The sequence below is a fragment of the Pocillopora verrucosa genome, chromosome 1 (assembly GCF_036669915.1).
Source record: "Pocillopora verrucosa isolate sample1 chromosome 1, ASM3666991v2, whole genome shotgun sequence".
In the NCBI taxonomy this organism is placed as follows: Eukaryota; Metazoa; Cnidaria; class Anthozoa; order Scleractinia; family Pocilloporidae; genus Pocillopora; species Pocillopora verrucosa.
In genome coordinates, this window is record NC_089312.1 from 18,926,439 (window position 1) to 18,951,902 (window position 25,464).

At 37.0% G+C, this 25,464-nt stretch overlaps 1 protein-coding gene and 2 long non-coding RNA genes across 5 annotated transcripts; 2 read left to right on the forward strand and 1 right to left on the reverse strand.

Moving 5' to 3' along the window:
- The first annotated feature begins 650 nt into the window (after positions 1 to 650).
- Positions 651 to 8,240, forward strand: LOC131788749 (rho-related BTB domain-containing protein 1-like). Its single transcript, XM_059105836.2, has 3 exons — positions 651 to 2,939; positions 5,158 to 5,380; positions 6,256 to 8,240. Exons 1-3 carry the CDS (start codon positions 1,509 to 1,511, stop codon positions 6,546 to 6,548), a joined length of 1,947 nt encoding a protein of 648 aa, XP_058961819.1. The 5' UTR covers positions 651 to 1,508; the 3' UTR covers positions 6,549 to 8,240.
- On the reverse strand, positions 5,863 to 24,900 carry LOC131788750 (uncharacterized). Of its 3 annotated transcripts, none has more exons than XR_010717636.1 (6): positions 24,744 to 24,900; positions 23,815 to 23,862; positions 10,734 to 10,809; positions 10,177 to 10,241; positions 9,068 to 9,771; positions 5,863 to 5,989 (listed from the first exon to the last, which is right to left on the reverse strand). It is a non-coding gene; the product is annotated as an uncharacterized lncRNA (long non-coding RNA). The 3 variants fall into 3 exon arrangements; XR_009340546.2 differs by lacking the exon at positions 5,863 to 5,989 and adding an exon at positions 21,550 to 21,622 and having other exon boundaries at positions 7,966 to 9,771; XR_009340545.2 differs by lacking the exon at positions 5,863 to 5,989 and having other exon boundaries at positions 7,966 to 9,771.
- Positions 10,421 to 13,335, forward strand: LOC136281270 (uncharacterized). The gene is made up of 3 exons (XR_010717638.1): positions 10,421 to 10,540; positions 10,727 to 10,830; positions 12,844 to 13,335. It is a non-coding gene; the product is annotated as an uncharacterized lncRNA (long non-coding RNA).
- Positions 24,901 to 25,464: the final 564 nt, after the last annotated feature.

Sequence of the window (25,464 nt, forward strand, 5' to 3'; positions counted from 1 at the left end):
GAATTTTTTCTCTTAGGTGTGGTGTGCAGACATTCATACACGCCCGGTCCCCGCTTAGTTAAGGGTGGAACTGGAAATACCACTCCGGATTATCGCATGTTCTTGGCCTGTTTTAGATCATAACTGAAATTGAAACATTATCACCTTGTCAGTATTAAGTTCTTGTTTTGCCAGGGAAATCGATGACCCGAACGTGTCGGCATCTTTTGCTGATGTGGCTTCACCTTTGGTTTGGGGGCATAAACCACAATAACATTGTCAAGTCATCTTTTTACCTTAGTCACGTATCCTCTTCATAACGGAAATCAAGAATGTAAATATTACGTCTTTTACAAAATTGAACTGGGGTTATGATGCTTACGGAAGCCAATATTTTCGCATACAGCTTTGTGTCTGATATCGTATAATATTACGACATTGTCTCTTCAGTTTTACCAGAGGGGTCATCATGCAACCTAAGATTATCGGGGAATTTTCCTCTTTTTAATTCTCATGTCCTTGCCATAATCCTTCTAAATCAAAACCAAGAAAATCGAGAAGTTCAAGCTGTCAAAAAAATATACGAAAGAAAAATGCAAATGACAGAAAAAAAGCTGGTAAAAGAAAAGTAAAAAAAAAGAAATTTTAACCTCTGATCACGTGACAGTGTTCTCTGTTTTGATTGGTGAATACTGCTGTTGAATAACTTGAACCCCTCAGCAAAGCAAAACAAAACATTTTCACTTCTACAGTATCGCTTGAGAGATGAAAGGTGGATAACTGTCTCTTTCACCCCGTTCAATTACTACTTCTGTAACGCTGTACTGTTTACCAAAGGACGGAAAGTGTCTGACAGCAAGGGATTAGAATTAAGCCTCATTTGACAGCGCGAATTAAACCTCACAACAGACCCACCCGAACTTATTGTCACGTCGCCAAGCTTATGAAACAACTCGTGCGAAGGCTCCTACAACTGAACCTGTACCTTATCTCCGAGACTTGGCGAATCTCGTGGATGTTTGCATTTTATGGAACCAATTTCTCCATCGTCGCCATAGGAATGTTCTACGTTATTGATTTCCGTCGTTTATTTTGATGTGACGCATTACCACTCCTGCTTTCATCACTTTCCTTCTACAGCGCAGCGACCGAAAAATCTCCTGTTCTTAGACACGAAAAGAGAACTATCTGGTTCTCTGTTGTGAAAGGAGTGTGGCTCTGAGGTACGGTAATGCTTCAAGGAGGTTTGATTGACGTGAACAGGCATTTTCATACCAAACTGAGAAAATCACTCTTCTTGCCAGTGCGCCCGCCATATTAAACGACGATAAGAACGTAGTTAAGTCACCTAAACAAAACGTCCTTGTCTGACCAGTTTATGGGCTTTGAGGGATTACAGTGAAAAGCTTTTTAGTGGGCTTGGTTCACAGGTGACCTCCATAACTTGTTTCGTTCAGGTTGCATAACGACTTTAGAGACTCGAGAGTGATTAGTGCGCCTGCCAAACAAGGCGGGAATTTCAAATAAACATGGACGAAGTCGACTATGATCAGGAGCTTCCTCGTGAGCTCATCAAGTGTGTCTTAGTTGGAGATACTGGTGTTGGAAAGACACGCCTTATTTGTGCACAAGCTCTTGGAGTTGGTATCCCTGCACCCCAACAAGAAACAAAGCAACATATACATTTTCCGACGGTTTTTGCAATTGATCAGTATCATGTGTCTCAAGAAATAAGGGAGCGTGCGAACTTCCGAGTTGATGGAGTCGATGTGGCATTGAGACTGTGGGATACATTTGGTGATCATGAGTTTAACCGCAAATTTGCATATCAGAATGCTCATGTTGTATTGCTCTGTTTTGCTTTAAATTCCCCCAACAGTTTCAAGAATGTCAATGCTGTGTGGTACAGTGAAATAAAAAAGTATTGTCCCAGAACCCCTATCATTCTGGTTGGTATGCAATCTGATTGGCGTATGTATGGCAAAGAGACCACAGTGAACTCCAACAGAAGTTTGTCAAAGCGGATGCGAGAGTGTTCCCTTGTGACACCAGACATGGGTCGCCAAGTGGCAAAAGAGATTGGTGCAACTTACTATGAGACAAGTGTTGTAACAATGTGGGGCATCCATCATGTGTTTGAAAATGCAATTCGTGTGGCACTTATCAACAGGCGACAGATGAGATTCTGGTCATCTCAACTGAAAGGGATCCAGAATCCACAGCTTCAACCCCCTTACTTGCCAGAAAAACCTGATCCTCCCAAAGTCACTGTGCCACCCTCCATCTTTAAGGAAAACATCAAGGAATTACTTGATGGTGGCATGTGTGCAGATGTAGAATTTCAAGTTCGTGGTCAGACCATCAAGGCTCACAGAGCAATTCTTTGTACTGCAGCACCAACATTTGCTAAGCTTTTCTCTTTGAATGAGGAAAAACTCTTCAAAGGGCTCAGCACTAGAGAAAAACTTGTGCTTCAGGATGCTCTTGTGTTTGGAGAGCGAGGGAGTCTACCCAGGGGTTTTGTGGCACTTGATTCTTACAATGATATCTGGGACAATGAGGAACAGAGCTCCATGGTTCAAGTTACAGTTGAAAACTCTCTTACATACAGAAATTTCATGTACATTCTTGAATTTTTGTACAGTGGAAATATTCCTCTTGATGCATGCACTGAGGAACTCAAAGATGCTGCAAGAAATCTTCAACTCTGTAACCTTGTAAGTTACATTGCCAATGTAATGAACAATATGGAGTACATGAACACTGAAATTCACTCGAAAATGGTGCGAGAGATGTCTTCCAGTGCTAAAAAGCTGGTGAACTCTGAAATGTTCTCTGATATTGTGTTCCGCATTGAAGGCAGGATTGTTATGGCTCACAAGGCATTTCTGGTTGCACAGTGTGAGATGATGGCAGCAATGTTTATGACTGGACACTTCAAAGAAAGTGGGGTACAAGTGGTAAGAAATTCTAAATTCTTTTGTTGAATTACCATTTAATTTTCAATGACTTGTAGTAATGAGGGTGGGTAAACTTGTATTCAAAGACAATGGCCTGGGTTTGATTCACAAATTATGCATATTATGTGAGTTGAGCTGTTTGTTGTTTTTTGCTCCTGACCCAAAGGCTCTCCTTCAAGTTCTCAAGTTTTCTTTCCTCCACAAAATCCAACCTTTTAAAATTCTTATTCAACCTTGAAACTTAGAGTAGAAGAGACACACTTTCAATGAGGATGTGACAGCCAAAATAATTTTCATTTTGTTAGTTGTTGAATATTTTTATGGTACACTATATTTTAAGATACTTAATTCCCATGCATGAAAACTGAAAACATGAAACTTTTCCATGTAATATCAATGCCCTTTTGAATAAACTTGTGATTAGGAATGAAAAACTCACCAAGTAAGGGTTCTATTAGGGGGTTAATTTTGGCTCTACACTATGTTTTCTTGAAATGTAAACTCACATGGGGAAAATTGCCAGATCATTGTCATGAAAGGGTCAACATTATAACTTTGTCTAAAAAAAATGATCCAGAGGGATAATGAGATGGTCATCTTGATGATCTTTCCCTGTGATCAATTTCTGAGATGACTGAGTGGGTTTTAAGGGAACAAGTTTGGTGGTTAATGAAATATTCACAGCGAAAATAAAAGAAAAGTAAAGAAAAACAAGAAGATAAAATCAACAATCAGTGCCAAACCACTCAGTAATTTGCAAATTGGCACCTATTTTTGTGCCTTACAAATTCACCCAACTGCCTTGTTGATAGCCATTACTTGAATTGCTTATTGTTGTACAATTGTGCATCAAAAAAATATTAAAAGGAAGCTAAGTTTAAAGTATGGTTAACACTATTCCTAGATATCTTCAACTTTCTTAGATGAGTATACCAAACTTAAATGACATATAGAAAATTAAAACAATGATTATTTTAACAGGCGTAGGATGTATTTAGTCAGCTCCACCCAATACTTAACTCTAACTCTGTGAATAATTTATTTCTTGCAAATTTTTTTCAGTTTTAAACCCTCATGGCATTGAAAACCAACCATAAAAGTTATGTGGCTGTTGAATGTGAATTCTGAATTAAACTATTTTTTGCAGTTAAACATTACCTAGTGGCATTTAGGCTAGTTGTATATTTACATAACATTCACACATCCACTCAGCAGGTGTTTGTGAAAAATGTTTTAGTAAATGGTCACATTGAAAAGAAAGCAAGAAAGGGGAAGTGGCCAAAATGTTAGTTCAGTTGGTGGGCTTGGAATATTCATTTTGTTTTGTCTTAACAAGTATATTGCCTTCCACTAGGAACAACAATGGTGATCAGTATTTACATTACAATTAGAGCTGAAGAGTGTCTGCCTTAGCCACATTCTCTGCATTCATATGCAAATGCATTAATAAATGTGCAAGATTCATGTTATTTTTGGGAGTTAAAAGGTCTTGTTGGACAGGTTTTGCTGTTAAGCCCTTTCTTAACAAGAGGCCTGATGTCAAAAGACTTAACCCTTTAACTCCTAAGAGTGATTAGCATCTAATTTCTCCTTACAATATCAGCCTGTAATCACTCAGTCGGGTCACAAGAATAAAGGAAATGATCACCAACCAAAGAAGCTCTTGATTAAACAAGTTCTCCTTGTACTTCTATTCATGACATCAACTTTTTGTCTTAACTTTAAATTTTGTTGCATCTGGCATGCACTTTGGTGCGGGTTAGTCAAGAAAATGAAGAGTTATGTGCACACCCTCTATTTAAACAATCACTACTTTTGGACTGAGTGTAAGGGCAAGGTGGAAAGATATTTGGCCGTCAGTCATGACATTCAGAGTTTGCTATGGTCAGTCTATATGTAATGACCCAAAGTGAAATTTTTTCTTGTCTAGCCCGACCTTACTCGCTCAAGAAGGATATAGCTCTTATCTGATTGGTGTGCTTCTTTTCTAGTCTTGCTTGTCCATCACATTTGGCCCCCACCTGGGTCTTTTTTATAATTTTTGTTAATAAAAGGGTATGTGAGAAGCCTTACAGGTCACATGATAAATATGTAACTGTATGTTTCTTGAATTGCATTATTTGACGGCTCTACAGTTTTTCACTGTCATGGAAAGTTATGAATGCTGGTCACTTTGAGAAGGTCAAAGGTTAAGAGTGTTGCATACTTTCTTTTCTAGGTGGAATTTAAGGACACAAACTTTGAAGCATTTTTAAGTGTCCTGGAATATCTCTACACTGGGCAGTGCCTATCTCTATCAGTGGACGATATCGTTAGTGTGTTGGCTCTGGCAAATTTCTTTTGTCTGCCCAGACTTGTGGCTCTTTGTGAGCAACACATTGTCAAAGAACTGCAGGTTGCCATAGCAACAAATGAAATGGCTGTCGCTGAGGACATTGTTGGTATGTATTAATATTTTTCTTGTTCAAAATCAAGGCAACTGAGTATCTTACTTAAAATATGGTTCAATCCATAGCTGAGAATGAAATTTGATATACATTTGAATGTATATGATGATATTTATGAGAAGAACTTGTGTAGCAAAATAAGAAAACACCTATAGTACTTTAGTTAATTACAGTCAAGTTAGTTCATGATGGTTTTATATCATCTATATTAAAACAAAGGTTAGTAACTTTAAGAGAATGTTGCAGTCAGTAATGTGTTAGCTAAAAGATAGTGACAAATTTAGGTACAAGGAGGTAGCTGGAGGAAAGGATGATGGAAATTAAATATGGAATCCTCTAGCAGACTCAACTCTTTCAGTTCCTTTTAACCCTTCTCACTCTAACATCAATGTGGTTATTCTCTATACTGTTCCCTATATTTTTCCTGTGGCAATGACAAGAGGAATTGATTTAACAAGCAAGATCTTCTTTAGGTAGCCATCTTTTCTTTTATTCTCCTGAACTTAATGCTTGATTCAGGAGTAATACTATAAGAAGAAATTACATTTTGGTAACTCTTGGGTTTCACCAGGGTTTCTGTGGTGAGGCAATTACCTTCCTCAACTGTGGAAAAAAAAAGAAAGTTTGTAGTCATCCAATGCAATGTTAAAATTTTGTGTTTTATTTACTTATTCCGTTCAGCTATCCATGCAGTTGGATTTGCTTAATGGTGGTCTTACATTCAAGTCATTGACTATTCTCTCTAACACTACATGTAGCTATTTGCTTTCAAGTTGTTTCATGTTTAACCACAACAAAAGTGTATTATGACTAGTGACTCCACTCCAAAAAGTTAAATAGTGTTTACTTTTACTTTATGTCAACTCAAGGTTATCTTCTTGAGGCTCAAATTCACAATGCTTCACAACTAGAAGCCTGGTGTATTTACTACATTGCCACACACTACAATGCAGTCTGCCGCCATTGCCCTAAGCATGTGAAGAACCTCGACTCATCGACACTCAAGGGCATAGAAAAGAAACGGTGGCCACCAGCCTGGTACATTCTAGAGGCTGATTGGTATGAAAAAGCAACAAAGGAGCTTGAAACTGAGAAGGCAGCAGAGAAGCTACGGAAATCGCACAAACACATTAGGCATAAGAGAAAGTGTAGCTGCTTGTGAGATCACCCTTAAAACAAGGTGGCAGTGTTTCACTGTAGTGGCAAATAAACAGACTTTAAGTAGTGTATTTTGCATCTTGATATGACAGATATATATATCTTAAAGCCTTAATATAATAAGTATTCATATAGAGCATTATTATTATCATTGTTATTATTATTATAGTCTGACATATAACTTTTGGATACAACATGTATGTATTTTTTTAATTACAGTATAATTACAATGGAATTATATTCAGTCTGCCTTACTTACGTGTCTATCAGAATATCACCCATATCGGTAGTGTCACTAGTGACATGATTTTGTGACAGAAATGCTAATATAATTGTAGTTTAATTTCAGGGGCTAAAGTAGAAGAAAAAGTGAAAAAAATTTGTGGATGTCTCTGTATATGAAGTTTAAGCTGTACACATGAAAAACAACAGAGGGTAATGAAAATTATTGTTTATTGTTCAACAAAAATCACATAATTGCAGTCACACTGAAAATTTACTGAAAATTTACTTGATTGTAAATTAAAGCAGTTGCAGGCTGGTCAAGTGGATACCAATCAATACAGTACAGTAGTAATATTAACTATCAGTGCACCAGGTGCTCCTATAGAGAAATTGATTATATTATCAACAGAGAAAAATTAGTACGTTGTGACCAGTGTTGTGAGTTATAACTGAATGACTAATATAACATGGACTATACCAAAGCATTAGAATAGCCTCCAGAGGTGTAGATATGTATCACAGTTTACCAGTACATGTATAGGAATTTTTTTTCTTAGTTTGTACCTGTGTTTAGAAAGTTATATTTACTGGAAGTACTTTTGGAAAGTTACTATCCAGTCCAGATATAACATTCTTTAAATTACCCAAAATGTTTGTGTAGGCATGCACTATCAGTGCAGAACTAAAACCCAAGTGTGTTTTTTTTGGTGTACTTTGTACTTATCAGGCGTATACTATCAATTACTTGATGATATCTTCTTGTATCATCAAGCAATGTAGCCCTTACTTGCTTGAGCTAAACTACATTGAATACTTAAATACCAAAATGCATTCCTGCAAGCACTGTTATCTTTGAAAACAAGTATGTGCAGAAAATATCCCAAGAAATAATTCCACCTTTTTTTCTTGTGAAAAGGCCTTTTTATGTTTTAGTTTCAAGGAACTACTCTCAAGTAAGGTAGTATATTTACAAATTCAGGTTGCCTTTAGCTGTTTTTTTGGAGCTGCATAGCATAGTTCCTTATGTATGTGAATGTTGTTTTGTAAGTCTTACAAGTATATTCCAACTGTGCTAAACAGTGCTAAGAATCAAAGCAAATAAGCATCGTAAAGAAAGTAGATGAAATTTAATGTTTGTTTCTCTTTTGGATGTACCAGATTTGTAGAAGTCACTTAGATAGAAGTAGCACTTTGGGTTTGTGGCTAATTTCAATCTTGATAAGTTAGGAATTGAGATGTTATGGCAAGTCTGAGAAAACTGTAGAAAGATATTGATATATTTCTTGACTGTGGCACCATTTGGTAGCATAGCAAAGTTTAAGTGCCAATGTCACATTAGACTGGACAGCCATTTAGTATTTTGTTTATAGATGTTTTATATAGGACAAAGAGAGGTAATTTTTTCTTGGTGAGCATACAAAATTTAAATTTAGTAGGGTGTTACAAAAGAGATGATTTATAAATATACCAAAATAAATTTAATAAATATGGTTGATTACCTGTTAGAGTCTGTTGATTAGTAAGTTTATTTTAATGTTTATGAAAGTCTTGCAGGTGTTCAAGCCAGCAGCCAAAGAAATTTTTCTTAGTACAGCTAACCCAGTTTGTTGGAAGTTAACCTCATTTACAGTTTCTTAAATATTTTTGCTTGGGCAGTACGCGTAATGGGACCCAATGTACCTCAGATAAGAGCGAAGAGAATCCTTTGTTATAACCCACTTTCCATTAATTTTTTTTTTTTTGCACTTTGCGTCACGTGGTATAAAATCACAGGACGGTTCTCACACCTCAACCCTCGTCTGGGTCGATATTCGCCCCCGATTATTTCCGTCGAAAAGAAACAAAGCCAGCGGAAAAAAAAGCAAGCTCACGAGTAAAGTCCAGTAGTAGTGACATTGAATTTCTGGTCGCAAACGCTGTTTCGAAAAGTACAAAATAGTCAATCAAAAAGTCTAGTAGTAACTTTCTTCTACTTCCCAGACGTTTACGGCAGATTTTGATTGACTATTTTGTAAAGGACTATGATCTTAAAAGATCATAGTCCTATACAAATTTAATTGAGTTCAGTTACAAAATAGAGAATTTATACACTGCGTTTACCTACTACAAATTAAACCAACAGTTCTCGGCAATCGCGCGCATTCGCCATTAGACCAACGCTGGCTTTTTTTACGAGTGGTTTGTGCGTGATATGGAAATTAACGTTAGGGTAATTAAGTAAATAAACCCCCTTCTGACTTGCTGATGTGTTGGATAATGTATTTGACTGAAAGATAGTCCTTCAAATTTCACACTTACCATCAAAGTTTTGCTTCTTGCCAAATATTCATATTTAGGACAATCTCTCAGCTGAGAACATTATAGGTTGACAAGTAGTGGGGAGGGGGGGGGGGAAACCTCAATAAACCGTACTATTTCTTCATATCCCTCTCCCCCTCCCGCTGGTAGACCCAGTCCTCAAGACTCGAGCCTTCGTTGCGTCAGAGGTGGGGTCACGCTGGGGCCTATCCTGTTTCTTTGTTCTTTGCTGGGCGACATTGACGTCATCATCATCTCGAACATCCTTGAGGTCCGAAAAAAAGTTGTAGTCAGTCTAGACAGGAGTTCATTACTTAATGGGTTCCTGGTCTGGAGGTATAGATAGCTCAAATTATCCGAAGTGCTATCGTAAAGAAGTCACGATCCATCTGCGCTTAGAAGTTGGAGACTCTAAAGGACTCAAATAACGGATCGGCACGCCTGTCAATCCTGGTGCGGAAGAAAACACTTTTTCCCAATCTGTTTACATGGAACGTCAATCGCGGCCCCTGGCATGGCTTGTAAATGGGCGTTTCCTAATTAGGGGTCTGGAAACGCTTTTTTGTCATGCGCCCTTGAACTCGACAGAAGTAGAGTCTTTCACCAACTGGTGGTAGAGCCCACAGAGTTCTGATGGCTCTTCTCATGGCTATTTGTCATAGACAAGTAGTTTGTCAGTAGACAATTAGTTTGTGGACATAAACCTATACCCAATTGAAGAAAAACAAAAATAAAGTAATACATTTCAGTTGAATTCAGTGTTGTGCAGTGCAATGCGATACACTACAATGTAATTCAATAAAATTCATACAATAACACGAAGTGGGTGTTAATTTTACAAAGTCGAATAGCTCAAAAGAAAATAATCCCGGGTTACACACAATAAAAAAAATATATATAAAAACCAACATGTAAATTTGAACGAAAAACAAGAGTTTAAAGAAGCTCAATTAACAATTCCTGTGATACAGAGTGTGCCATTTTTAACTTTAAAAATAGCAACAGTCAAATATCTTTGTAATAAAAATAGTGGGATCATTCGGTAGGTCTCACTTAACCGTCTGGCTTTATTGAAATCCAAGAAAAATGCAAATTAATAATAACTTTACCCAGCAATTGATCCCAGCTTTTGGAAAAAGAGCTCTTTATTCCCTTGACCGGCAGTAAGTGGGGTCTGAAAAACAGTGACACTTAGAAAATAGTCAAAGGAAATGGTTTCCCAAAGTGATGATGTATGACGTTAGACGACAGACACGAAACAAGCCAATCAGCGACGAGAATTAGACCACGTGGGGACGAAAGAAGACAGGGCGCGCTCTTCAAATCTTTCTATTCCGACAACAACGCGTGAGAAGATGGCAGACACTTTTAATCTTCCGACAGAAGAAACTATAAAATTCTTCTTCTTCAGTGCTCATGGGAAGTGAAACCCAACGTACACTTTGCGAATTGCAAAGAAGAATGAGCAAACTGGTAAGTAAATTTTTTTAAAAAAGGTTTCACTTGTGTGAAAATGAAACATAAAATTTCCCACATGAACATGTTGCACGGAGTAACTTGCAGCTCTATCTATTCACTTTTACGCTGACGAAAGAGATTCTGTCACACATAAGTGAGCTCATATTTAATGAAATGTTATCAATTCGATTTTCGTTACAGAACTTACCTAAAAAATTCTTACTTCTTGGCTCTCTTGAGTTCGTCAAATGTAAATGTTGCATCCGTGGAAGCTGACAAACACGCTGCAGAGGAAACAGAAAGAGGTGAGTTATACTCACATTACATTTTTCACATATCACAGTGGAAATTTCTGCACTTAAAACTGAATGCTTAAGCATTGGGAATAATTTATGAGAATTTTTCTAAAAAGTGAAAGTCTCTCAAACACTTCCAGCCGTGATTGACGTTTGGCGCGTAAAAAACGTACTTGTCTCTAAAACATTTCCTTTATTTTTTGACTAGAAAATTGAATTGTTTCAGTGATAGTAAAACTTGCTGACTCAAACTGCATAATTTGACAAAAATATGGTCTTTTCCGTTCATTTTAAATTGAGAGTTATGTTTTCTGCTTTAGCTTCAGCTTTTTAGTAAAAAAGCATAATTGGCGGCTAACAATTTGAAACATGCATGGTCACTCGTATCATTAGGGCCCTTTAGCAAACCACGACGGCGACGGCATCGAGGATGTGGCAAAACAAAAGATCTAATGAGCAGAACAATAGCTCAGCACGTACGTTTTAAAACTTTGTACATTTCTTAGTCGTCCTATGCAAAACAACAACGTGAAATTACCACAATTTGCGTCGTCTGCGAACCAAAACCACGACGGAAAATTATTTTCATTTCCATTTGGAAGTCAACGCTTCTTTTATACGTTATACAGAAGTTAAGGTGTGGCGCAGTTAGAGACGGTAAACAAATGCAGCCATTTTTTAAAATCTAATTAAAGGCAGAAATTCATTTTTTAATCGAAGTCTTTCATGGCTTTACCGTCCTGACTGCTTAAGGTCCCTTAAAACAACGTGAAATCATCAGAATTTGCGTGGTCCGAGGAAGGAAACCCTGACGGCAGATTATTTCAGTTTCCATTTGGAACTCAACGTTGCTCTCATACGTTATGTTGGGGTTAACTTGCGGCGCCGTAAGAGACAGTAAACACATTCAGTCGTTCGCGAAATTCCAACTAAAAATACGTATTTTTAAATCGACGTCTTCCTCAGTGTTGCCGCCTTTACTGCTAAAGGTCCCTATTTTAATTTTTAATATTGTTGCTTGTTACACTTTTTTTTCGGGCGTCTCGCCACAAAAAACCCCAATTCGGTCGATTTTTGCTGCCCCCAAGGTAAATGACTAGAAAATTGAACTGTTCAATGACTGTAAAACTTGTGGAGTCAAACTAGATAATTTGACGGCAATGTGGTCTTTTGCGTTCATTTTATAGTGAAAGTTGTGTTTTCTGCTTTAGCTTCAGGTTTTTTAAACGACAAAGCACAATTGGCCGTTAACAATTTGAAACATGCAATGGTCACTCTCATCATTTTAAGCTTTTTATTGCTGTTGCTGGTTAAATTTTTTTTTCGGACGTCTTGCCACAAAAAACCCCTAATTCGGTCGATTTCTGCAGCTTGCAAAGTAAATGACCACAGTTTTAAGGTACTCCTACAGACAGTTTTATCCACACAAAAAAATACCACTATGAAAAAATGAAAATAACATTTTTTGTAATTAACCATCAAACTCTAAAGGTATTCAAATAGGAAACATTTTTTTCTTCTTTTCTTTCGCTGAATGTCGACACAGAATATTCCTGATTTTTGTCATTCCTTTCCTCTACCGTTGTTCTCCTATCTCATGCCGGATTAAAATTCTTAGGAGAAAAAGCATGCACAGCGAAGCAATTTCTCATTAAACAAGTTCATGTAGGTTAAAACTATCTAAAAACTTGCGTTTAGCTGGGTAGGTAAATGTTCCTACACTTGTCAAGATATTTACCGTCCAGGGTTGAAGTTATACTCTAGTCTTATCTGCATTATATGCCTGGCTTCGTTTATTAGTTTCCAAATTTTTAACAGAGACTTGCATATAAATAGCATTCTGTGACAAAGGTGCTGTTTTTAGTTTCCTGTTTATCGTTCATTCACGAATGTATTCGTTTAGACAGTTTGTTATTCATCGATACCTTCGATCATTCATGCCTGCATAACGCATGCAATTACTGACACATTAACTCTGTCTAATCAAAAATAAATAAGCCATTCAATTTTTTTTTGTTGCAGTATGACCATCTCCCTATGGAATGCACCCAAGTTAGTACACCACCTGGTCCGGCCATTACACCACTAAAGCAACAGTGTACCAGCTTGACTCTGATGGGGACATTTTAAGATGTGGGGAATTGGATGGTTGGAAGATGAGACCTAAGGTTTATCTTCACTTCTCTTCAATTTACGCTACATCTTAGGATTTACTCACAGATGTTCAACTGGGAAAGAAGATACTGACGGAAGACAAACACAAACTGGTTAGCTCATTCATTTTGGGTTGGAATAAAGGGTTATTAGTTAAAGCTCTGGATGAACCTTATATCAAATTTCGGCCTGAAGTCCATGGACTTCGCATTCGGCTTAATTTAATGTAGTTAAGTTAGTTAGTTGGGTCCCCATGGGTTGGATGGGTCCTCCCTTTAGGTTTCTCCTTTGGGTTCCTTTTCAGGTATTTTCGGCTTAAGTTCGGCATAGGTTCTCGGTTTAGGTTCGGATAGGTTTCGGTTTTGGCTCTCACTTCCGCATCAACTTCAAGACTTTAACTCTTCATCTACATCGACTGGAGCATGGAACCACTACAACGGCTCGTTTGCGGACAGCACAAGCTACTGCGGTGCTAAATCTCCCGCTTAGTCGCGCGCTATAAGGTATTTTTCACTTAAAGTTTCACTTGATAGCAGCCACACAAAGTACTGTCATCCAGTGAGACTCTTTCACCCAAATTATACCAAAAAATTAATTACGGCAAAACCATTTTGGTCTAAAGGTTCAACCAGACATTTACTTATTGTAAGTAACTGGAGATTTTAAGCCATTCAGCTGACGGAGTATGCCCATTTGCTACTTCTATCATGTTTAGTGGTTTAGCTCCAGTTGAAGCCGCCAGTCGAGGCTTCATTTAGTGGGAAATAGGAGTTATGCACACACGACAGTTAGGTCACAAAAAAATTAAGCCAATTGTACAGTGTATTGTGATGGCTTGAAAGCTGTCAGTCAAGTTTTGGGCCGTTGTTTTGTTTCAAGTTTACAACTCAAGACAATTATCTTATCATGTCGCCAAAGTTGTTGAGAAATCAAGCTGTCATCTAACAACACAAATTACTTGAGGATGCATCAGTGGAGAGGAAAGCTTTTGAGTTAGGAAAAAACGGCCAATAAATGAACTATTAGCTTTTTACACACACTCTAGGCCAATTTTCTTAACATAACAGCAAACTTGCTGTCCACCAAATTGTTGTAAATAATATTGACTCTCAACTAAACACATGGATCACTCAGGGAGCTACCATGAAGCAGGTAAGGTCAGCAGGTACGTGGACTCTTTATTTTTTCCCTTCGGCTACTCAGCACTTTCGAAACTCGCTGCCGTCATCATTTCCGGCTTTCGGTTCAAAACAAAATTGGCATCCAATTAACAATATTTGTTACAGAGGCCTGGTAGCGACAACACTGTTAGCAGGCCGCACGTGATCCATACACCATCTGGGACACCCTGAAAGTTCCGTCGCGGTGTCGACATTTACTGACACGGGAACACTAGAGGTTTCCTCAGATGGTAAAGTTTTCGCTTAGGAATGCGCGTCCCAGCCATACACACTTAAAGAAATGATGTAACATTTTCACAATAATAAAAACAGAAAAGCCTGTGTCTGTGTCCATTATTGTATTTAGATAAAATAAAAACTACTAACAGTCTTTTTTTTTCAGGAACCTTTTTCACTGTAAACTAGAAACTACTGACATAACTCTTTTTTTCAGGAAAAATTTACTTTTTCAGCTAATAATGCAAACCATACAGAAAAAACGTTAATCTGCTGACAGTTTAGGAACTTAGGAATGCGCGTGCCACCCATACACACTAAAAGAAATGATGTAACATTTTCACAATAATAAAAACTGAAAAGCCTGTGTCTGTGTCCATTACTGTATTTAGATAAAATAAAAACTACTAACAGTCTTTTTTTTCAGGAAAATTTTTCACTCTAAACTAAAAACTACTAACATTACTCTTTTTTTCAGGAAAAATTTACTTTTTCAGCTAATAATGAAAACCATGCAAAAAAAACGTTCATCTGCTGACAATTTAGGAACTTGAGAATGCGCGTGCCACCCATACACACTATAAGAAATGATGTAACACTTTCACTATAATAAAAACTGAAAAGCCTGTGTCTGTGTCCATTATTGTATTTAGATAAATTAAAAACTACTAACATCATTTTTTTTCAGGAAAAAACAATGCAAATCATGCAAAAAATCTACTAACAGTTTTTTTTCCAGGATAATTAGACGAACATAGGTCACACGATGTAAATAGTTTGAAAAAAAAAATAAAAACAAAGAACAGTGTCTGAGTAATTTTTTTAAATGTTGGATAAAAACTGCTAACAGTTTTTCAGGACTGTTTCTGTCAGCTGGTATTATGCACGAACGCCACGCAACACCTAATTTAAAATCTACTGACATTTTAATTTCAGGATATCTGGACTAGGTTCATCATGTAAACATGGTTCAAAAACAATAAAATCCAGAGACCTATTTGTCATGTTATCACAGAAAAAAAAACACAATTAACAAAGTTTACTTTTCAGGACATAAAAAGACTAACACTGTTTACTTTCAAGAGCACACTTGTCCACAAATTATGCCACTTTTGGGGCATTCCTACAGCTACTGGAAAGGTAAGCCTTGTAATAATGTATAATCGTGGTACTGACAAACACTTTTTCTCAAGTTCCTAGGACATCATGTTATGGGCCAGAAACAAAACTTGGGATGAGAAGAAACCAGGTGAACAGGTTACTTTTAAGGTTTTTTGAGCTGCTGACACATAACTGGAAAGTCTATGAATTGATGGAGAACATGCTTATGGAGACAAATTGTCTAATGTGTTTTTCATTTTCTAAAATCAGCAAGATACAGAACACAAAGTTGGCCAAAGGTTTAATTGTTGGTCAGATTACATGCCTATATGTGATTTTCAGCTGCATATTAATTTATAATTACAAAAAAGATGCAAAAGATGCAACATTGTGTGGTCCAATTAAAGATACTGAGATCACAAAGGAACAGAAGATGCTATGATAATAATAAAAATCAACATTGAAATTTAGAGTATGCTGAGACCAGTAAGCCAATTTTTTTAAATCTGTACACAAAAATTAGACAACATTATTTTGGAACAATGAGGAAAAACAATAATGACATTATCATGAATTAATCAATTGATTGTCTATTGCGGAGAAAGAATTTGTATACATTGTATGTGCAGGACTTTTAGGATGTGCACAAAGACGTCTGTTTACTATAATAAATCAAATCATGCAACACACTTAAAGATTGTGCAGTTTACATTTTATAGCTTAGACCTGGAACTTGTGCCTTCAGTATGGAAACAGCTGGTCTACAAAATCAATCTTGACAAGGAAGCCAATTGGAAGCAAGGGTCACAGAATAACTACACAATCTAGACTACACAGGTTAAGAAACCACTTCTTCTTGAGGAGATGATCACCACAACCCTAATGATGACATCATAAAAAAACAAATACAATGGTCACAGACAGCAGCTCTAAGATACTAATACAGATATGATCACAACAAGCCACCAAGGGTAAACAGTGGAAGACACTGGATAAAAGAAAAGAAAGAAAAGTACCACTGCTCCACACCACACAGATGACCAAAACAGGGAAACTGGAAACATGGATAGCAGGGGAGCATTTCACTTCCTTTTTTAAAGATGACAAAACAAGCTACTTTAAAGTACAAATGAAAGCTACAGTAGCTGAAGAGCATCATATTATCCATCTACTCAGTTGACTTCAACAGATCATCTTAAAGCAAGAGCCACACAGAGTAACTCACTTCAAGCAATGCACACTGGTTCCATAGAAGAATACAAGTTACCCCATGAGTTGACACCAAAAGGCAGCGGAAAAATTGGACCCTTTCAGAACTTTACACTTCTAAAACAACTCGTAAAGCCATGAAAAATTGTAACAGACACCACAGCTGAGCACAATTCAACCTATCACACAAATGACAACATGCCACCTTAGAGCAGTCACCACTAAATAAAAGAACAACAAGCTTTCCAGCAAGCCATCTTTTCAGTGTCTAATGACAATCAATGAGGAGCATTACACGCATATTCCACTACGCCAACAAGCTTCTTCCCTCTATACCACAAGATGTCAAGTGAAAACATGAGAAGCATTTTTAAGAATTTCAATTCTCACCACACAATTAAAAACAACCCCCCACCCCCTTGAAGCAACACCCTCTAAAAGCTTCAGGAATATGTATCACATCCTATCAATCAGATAACACTTCTGCAATAATACTGACTTCACATGCCACAATAAATCCTTACAACCCACCACACAAATCACAAAACCTGCTTAAAAGGAAATGGTATCTAAAGAACATCTTTAAATTCCTTCTACAGTGACAAGTAGCCACCTTGAATCAAGAGCCACCACAAATATTCTTTACAGTTCATACCTCCTTCCACCCCCATGGCTGACAAGCCAACCTAAAAGAACTGGGCCACAAAGGAACATTGTACATCTGAAAACAATATTTTAACAAGAAACATGGAGCACTTTTGGGAACCATAACCAAGGACTGCAAAATAATGTATCACACATTCTACCAATCAAATGACAGCAACCCCCTTAACCTCTAGAAAAGCCAAAGCGACACAACCCCAGGATAAGATCATCATATTTCCTAACACATGGATGACACTAAAAGCCACCTGAAGGAAGGGCAATACCATCAAACTTCTAACCAAAAAGATGGCAGGCCACATTGAAGCCATAGTAACTGAACACTACCATTGATAATACCTACCAAAACCACAAGAAGCTACCTTAAACTAAATGACCACTTAAAACAGTTCCTCCCACACAAGTAATAAGAAGCCACTTTAAAAGCAAAGATGACAGAAGACCTTCAGACTCATTACTTCACAGATGAAGAGACATGTTAAACCATGAGGTATTCAAGACTTGCTCACTCTACATTCCACACAGATAACAATATGCTGCCAAAAAGACAATTGAAATTTTTATCAAACAGATGACAGCAAACTACCTTGAATTACTCGCCATGGGAGACCACTGCACATCACTGAACACAGGAACTAGAGAATATCACCCTCGCCTTTCCTTTCAAACAGATAGCAAGGGACCATAAAACAAAGAGGACAGATATTAACACATCTTCAAACAGACAAATGGCAACCTTTCTTGATCAAAGCCGACTTGAAGCTATCACATTCCATTCCATGCAGATAATGAGAGGCCACTTAAAATACAAGACATAAGAAAACCATCAAATCTTCTACCACTGTGATGTCAATAAGCACCCTAAAGTGAAGACAACAGAAGACCCTGAAGGATTGTGAACATCGATGCACTCACTGGAAGATTGCAGAAGACAAACCACAATACAAAGTCAACTGAAGATACAGGCATCAAAGATGACAGAAGAACCTGAAGGATTGTGAACATCATTGCACTCTAAGGCAGATGACAGATGACAAACCACAGCGAGACAAATTCAACTGAAGATACAAGCCACCCTACATGAAGGATCTGACTCCCTCCTATTTTAATTTATTTTCCTGCAGGTAATAACAAGCTACCTTGAATTGACCAGAAAAGCCATGCTATGACCAGGACCACTGATGAAAACCACACTTTCTCCCAGGTAATTAAACAATAAACAACAACAACACCTCTTAACACAAAGTTGATAACAAGGTACCTTGAAAATTTGAAGGGCCAACAAGACTACACACTTCATAAAGTACAAATGAAAACAAGATGTCTCAAATTAAGGACCTTGAAAGACCATCACTTCTTCTAATAGACAGATGACATGCCACCTTACATTAGGATACTTCAAGACAACTACTCTTTCTTCTACACAGTTACTGGTAAGAATGTGGCACGTTTAGTCAAAGAGAAAGAAACACTATGATCACACTTTCTACTACCAGAGTAAGGGTATAGGACTGTCAAATTCCACACATACATGAATCACAAGAAAAGCATTCTCTTCCAAACACACAGATGACAACAAACCTTGAAGAAGAAAAGACTAAAAGAGACCATCATACTTCAATCAACACAGATTATGCCAAGCTACATGGGGACTACAACAGGGAATCACTCTCCCAGCAGACACATACCACAGAGGAATATCACATTACCTACCAAAAAGATGACCACTACAAGCCAACTGGATTCATGGGCCATAGATAACTTCTGTACCAAACTTAATTCCTACCATAAAGATGGCTTAAAAGATTGCAGAAAGTAAAGACAAGCATTAGACTTCATCCCTAGGATTAAAAGAAGCCAACATAAAGCAAGGGCCACAAAAACCCATATCATATCCTAGAAACAGGTAAGGAAATCACCCTTCCCCTAAACAATAGGGTTAACAAGCCACCTTGAAGCAAGCACAAGAAAACCACACTTCCTGCCAAAAAGCTGACAACAACAAGTAATCAAGAGGAGTGAATGCCATGAAAGAGCATCTTTTCTACTATGAATACATACAAACATTAACCTCACAATGGAATTCCTCTTCTCATTTCCCAAAATAAGAAATAAAGCTTAGTGGTCCTTATAGACAAATACATGCTAGCTATCATAACTCCTTCTTGTCATACAGGAGAAATGAAAAATGCCTTCCACACTTCCTGCCAAAAAGCTAGCTGACAACAAGAAGTCACCAAGGGGTGCAAATGCCATGGAAGAGCATCATCCTTTCTATTGTGAATACATGCCATTGTAACCTCGCAATGGAATTCCTCTTTTCATTCCCTGAAAGATGTAACAAAGCTTAGTGGTCCTTACTGACAAGCCAGCGCTTACCCTGACATAACTCCTCCTCATTAAACAAGAGAGACCCCTTTAATTCCACACTTCTGCCAAAAAGCTGACAACAGGAAGTCACCTAGGGACATAAATGCCATGGAAGAGGATCATCTATTCTACTGTGAATACATACCAATGTTAACTTTACAATCAAGTTCCTCTCCTCATTTCCTGAGATATCTAATAATTAAAGCTTAGTCCTCCTTACTGACAAGTCAGCACTAGCTGACTTGACTCCTTCTCATCGTACATGAGAAATACCTTCAATTCCAAAAGACCTGTCATTGTCAGGGAACTAAGCAATTCCTTTGAACAAGATCACATCAGAAATCCCATTACTATGCAGCTTCATGACAGCAGTCCTACACTATTCTGAGTTTCTTCAAATCTCCACTTAGTTCATGCATTCCTCTCTTTCTCTGTCAATAAGACTTCCATGCTTTTGAATGACTTCTCCTTTGGATAGTACTGACCCTCTTATCTGAGCTCACTGAGGCAAGAGAATTCAAATCTTAATGGGATTCAAACCCATGAAACACTTTCTTACACTAAGTAACAGACAGTGAAAGTGCTTTCATCAGTCAGCATAGATTGCTAATCAAAAGTAAAAGAACTTAAATCTTATGGGATTCAAACCCATGAAACACTCTCCAACACTAAGTAACAGACAGTGAAAGTGCTTTAGTTAGTAGACATGGAACTTGCTGATAAGAAGCAAAGAATTAAAATCTTATGGGATTCAAACCCATGGAACATTTTCTTATACTAACTAACAGAGAGTGAAAGGGCTTTCATCAGTAGACATGGAACTTGCTGATCAGGAGCAAAAGAACTTAAATCTTGTGGGATTCAAACCCATGAAACACTGTCTTGTGCTAAGTAACAGACAGTAAAAGTTCTTTCAACAGCAGACATTGAATTAGCTGATCAGAAGTAGAACTTAAATCTTATGGGATTCAAACCCATGAAACAATTTCTTGTACTAAGTAATGAGTGAAAATGCTTTCATCAGTAGACTTGGAACTCATTGATCAGAAGCAAAGAACTTTAATCTCATGGGATTCAAACCCATGAAATGCTTTCTTGCACTACGTAACAGACAGGGAAAGTGCTTTAATAGAAGAGGAACAAACCTTAACCAAGAGTATTTACACCTTAATGGGATTCAAGCCCATGAAACACTGTCTTGCACTAGCTGGGTTTCATACAGTGAAAGTGTTCAGTGAAAAAGGATGTAACCTTAAGGCCAAGAGCATGTTAAACAATATGAGATTTGGTAAGCATGGCAACAGAGTATTTTGTACTAATAATCCAGTGTGCTAGAAAGTTTTATTTTCCAGTGGCCATGTTGTATGCGAAGTAGTCAATCAGAATTCCGTAGATGAATCATAATGCTCTATGTCAAAGTTGCCAAGAAAACTACCAGTACATGTGTTGGCTGGGCCAGGAATATAAAACAAGGACCAGTTCAAAATCCATATCCTAGACAAGAAAGCTTAAGGTTGGTCAAACTATAACACAAGTTTCAAATTTCATGCATAATTACCCCAGCTAACATAGACCAGATAACAATGAATTGGAGGCAAATCAATAACTTTGAACCATATCATAAATTGTGAATTATAGTAAACAAGAAAGGAAAGAATTTTAAACAATGATGTAGATGTGAACTGCAGTTAACTCAGGATATGGATTAATGCAATACTAAATTGAAATGATTCATGAAGAACTGGTCATCCTTTCTATGTCTAGAATGTGTTTTTACATTTGCAAATAGACATATTTCATTTTAGCAGTTCTTAATTTCATGTTTCATATGTACCTGAACTGTGTGGTGGTCTAAATGCTGGCTTTAAAAATGATGATTGCACAGTTACACAAACTGGTTAATCCACCTGTATGGATGATAACACACTCTTGGTTATGAACAATAACTAAGACTAAAAATGGTGGTTTAGTAATAAAAGGAAAACTATCTATTAATTCAATAATAATGAAGTTTAAAACATAAAGAGTGCAAGTAAGATGCCATGATGACTTTAACTTCCTCCTCTAAAATGAAGAAAACAAGCTGGCAACCTGATTTTAAAACACAATTTAACTCCTGAGTACAGGCCTTTAATTCATATCAAATTTGTGAGCTGCAAAATTGAGAAGGATAACCATGCATAGAAATCTCTTGGTAACAAATTTCTTTTTTTAACAGACAGTTTCTATATCTGGACACATACTGACTACATGTACATTTATTTACCCCTGCATTGTACAAGCAATTATGCAAATTCATCTTGCACAGTGGATCATTAGTTTTGCAAGTTTGCACTTTGATGTACTAACACAAGTATTTCAATGTGAACTTTTGTGTTTTAGGCATGTTAAGACCTCTATTGATGACTGAAGTTCATGACTTCTTAAAGCTCAAAGTTTGCAGTACTACTCATCAAGGGAATGCACATGTCCAATTGTGGAAAAATTTAACATGCTTCCTCAAAGTCACTCAGCATATGGAACTTTGTTAAGTTAATTTTTAGGTACATATTTATAAGACACCTTAAAACCCCAAAGGTTGCACCATAGCACTGGTTGGGGGTACACGGTCCCCATTTTTCCTCTTATGCATGGGTTTTTTTGGGGTTTACGTGTCCGGCTTTGGTGCGCTAGGTTAGTTTTACATTTTAAAGAAAATTTAAGAGCATATCTACACTGATCTAACCAACAAAATCCTGATTCAGTGTATTTATATAGCTATTGTAAAAACAGTTAGTTTTAATGACAAGTAGGGCTCAGATTAAAACTACATACCTGGAGTTATAAGTTTTTGTTTTTGTTTTTGTTTTTTTCCTTTTTCAGAGTTTAAGTTTCTGTTCTATTTTCAGTACACTTCTCTTGTCACATTTTGTAGACCCCTGGGCAGGTATCAAATGAAAATTCTCTTTTCTATGACAGCAATTGTTGACTTGAAATCAACAATTGCATCAGAGCTATCTATTTCAAAAATGGTTTTTGAGTACGACCATTTCACAAATAAAAGCATAAAAGCTATATCTATTTCAGAAATAGTCGTTTGAGTCTGACCATTTCAGAAACAATAGCATAAAAGCTATCTATTTTGGAAATAGTCACTTGAATATAACCATTTCAGGAATAGAAGCATCAAAGCTACCTATTCAGAAATAGTTGCTTGAGTTTAACTATTTCAGAAATAAAAGCTTTTGATGAGTTTATAATACAACTTCATAAACTCAAAATTAAGCTATTTTGGTACAAATAGCTTAGAAATTTAGAGAGAAGTTCATTTAATGCTCTTCCCTACATCTTATAAATGTGATTAGATTAGTGTGCTGAAAAAGAGAAAATATAGTCGTTAGTTTGTACTGTGGCATTACATGTATGTTGTTCAATCTGAGCCTTTAAAATAAGTCAGACTCAATTTTCATACAATTTAATTCTTAAGAGCGAAATTGGAAGTTTAACTTAGAGTAAGTCCATCCAAAAAATTCTGAACTGACATATTGTGGACTCCCATTAATAAGAATATTTAATTAACATTAACTTTTAACCTTAATAAGCAACTAATACTAATTAAATTAAGGGAGAGTTCAAGATGTGTCAGTTCTGATAGCATGTTAATATACAAAATGAAAATGGTTTTACTGATTTACCAGTAGATTTAAGTCTGATGGTAAAGTGTATATATCTACATTTTATGTAGTTATGTTCATATTTCAATTAGGAACTGATCAATTCAAATAAGGACAAGATACCTGACAAGTTTAATAATAAAGTATTACCACGAGTCAGTGAATAGTGGTCTTGTGTTAATTAAAGCAATCATCAACTATTAAACATGAAGATTTGAAGCTTTTGTGACTTATTTTTATCCATTATCTCTGATACAAGATTCATGTGTTCATCCCAGTTTTAGCCCTGCTCAAAGAAAAAGGTTATTTTCCAGAGGCACTTGTTCCAATAACTTCAAAGTACAGGTCATATCTCTACATCTTTTCACCACCTATTCCCAAGAACAGTTATAACAACAATAACCCTTGTCATTTTCACCAAGTCAGGTGAAAAAGGGTATCTATACCTGTGAGGCCCTGTTAGGGTAAATTCCAACAGGTGACAAGAGGGAGAGCTGAAAAAGAGAAAGTGAAATCAACAGCGACATTGGAGTTCTAAAAATTAGACAGTGAATTGCAGTGCATTAGGCAAAAGAAATTGTATTTTACAATTAAATTAAAGTTTCCATGAGTATTGACAGCCTACTGTGTGACCAGTGCCATCTGACTCTCTTCTCCTCTTTCATATCACGTCATGCTCTGTCCTATTAAGTCACACCCTCAACATTCAGATTTTCCCCTTTCTGGGTCTGTTCTCTCTGAATTCCCATATTGCACTTTGCAAGGCTCTTAATTTTGGTCTATAATTATCCGAAAATAAAATGTCCGGAACAGAATTACGAGAATGCATTTACGTTGAACATTCTATACTCGAACATTTGCAATGTCAATATCGGTGCATTTGGACAAAATTCCAACAGCGACATAGTAACCTTCCGAAATTGGGACGTGAAAAGGTTTAAACTCAGACGAAGGATTTAAAGACCCCTTCCCCTAACAGGACCACACTTGTAAATGGGCTCTGAAGAGATAGAATAATAGCAAGACTTTGGACTTGATTTTTTTGTTTTGTCTTGTTTTGGTTTTGTATCGGTAGCGCTGCGTTATGAAATCCACATTGATCAACAGTAGTTGCCATGACCACACTTGGAGTCGAAATCACTCAGTTTGAGGGCAGCTTAACCTGGGCGATATAGCATTACGAAGGGCCCGGGCATCAATAAAATTTCTGGCGTTCTTTTCAAGAAAGCACAAAAGTTCAGTGACAGGGAGCTTCACGCCACTGACATTTTGAGCACTCCTCCTTTCCATTTTCTTACTAAAAGCGCATTAACAAGGAGACACATACTAGGTTATTTTGAAATGATTCCTGCCACTAAGTGCGTTTCAGCCTAACCTGTTAAGCGGATCCCTTTACCAACTTTTTCAAATAACCTTTGAAGTAACACAATCCAAGGAAACAAAAGATGCGAGAGGAAAACGCAACTTAGACCAGTGTCATTAAACTGAATCCGCCGCACCTCGGTGGAACATGCTTGCCGCCATTATGACGCGCAACCGCGTTCCACTCGCGTGATTCCAGAATCACGCGCGCATTTCTTTGATTATTTTCATCAATTTATCTTTCTTTGGTAGCCCATGTAGCCTATGAAGTACAATTTTGCACTCTCCAAATTCCAAGATGATAAAGTACACCAAGAAATACTTAATTTTAATTTACCTCTTAAAAAAAGACTGAACAACCAAAACGGTTTAAGCAATAGCAGCCCTCAATGTTTGTTGTATCTCATGCAAGCCTCGTGAAACAGTAGAAAAGATTCAGAAGTTCTAAATATTCATTGAAGGAGAAAATAACTATTTTAAGATTGCCTATGTCCAAAGTATTCTAATAGCGTGGGGTTTGGAGTGGGCAACTTTGTTCATATGGTCTTTCCCATGGCCTATCTTTATACTCTAGGAGCAGACTGATTGAGGCTGAAGTGGCAGCTGTCAGCAAAATCCCCATACTGTCTGTGGTAGATTTCTTAAGATTTCACTGTTTAACCAATCAGCATCCTCCAGATAATATTTTGCTTTCATCTTATCACTTTAGAAATGTGTTTTACACATTGTAGTTG

Excerpts from the sequence above, each read along its gene's own strand:
- LOC131788749 (XM_059105836.2), top strand. The coding sequence starts at position 1,509 with ATGGACGAAGTCGACTATGATCAGGAGCTTCCTCGTGAGCTCATCAAG. Across the intron at positions 2,940-5,157 it reads AAGAAAGTGGGGTACAAGTG|GTGGAATTTAAGGACACAAA; the intron begins GTAAGAAATTCT and ends TTTCTTTTCTAG. Across the intron at positions 5,381-6,255 it reads TGTCGCTGAGGACATTGTTG|GTTATCTTCTTGAGGCTCAA; the intron begins GTATGTATTAAT and ends TGTCAACTCAAG.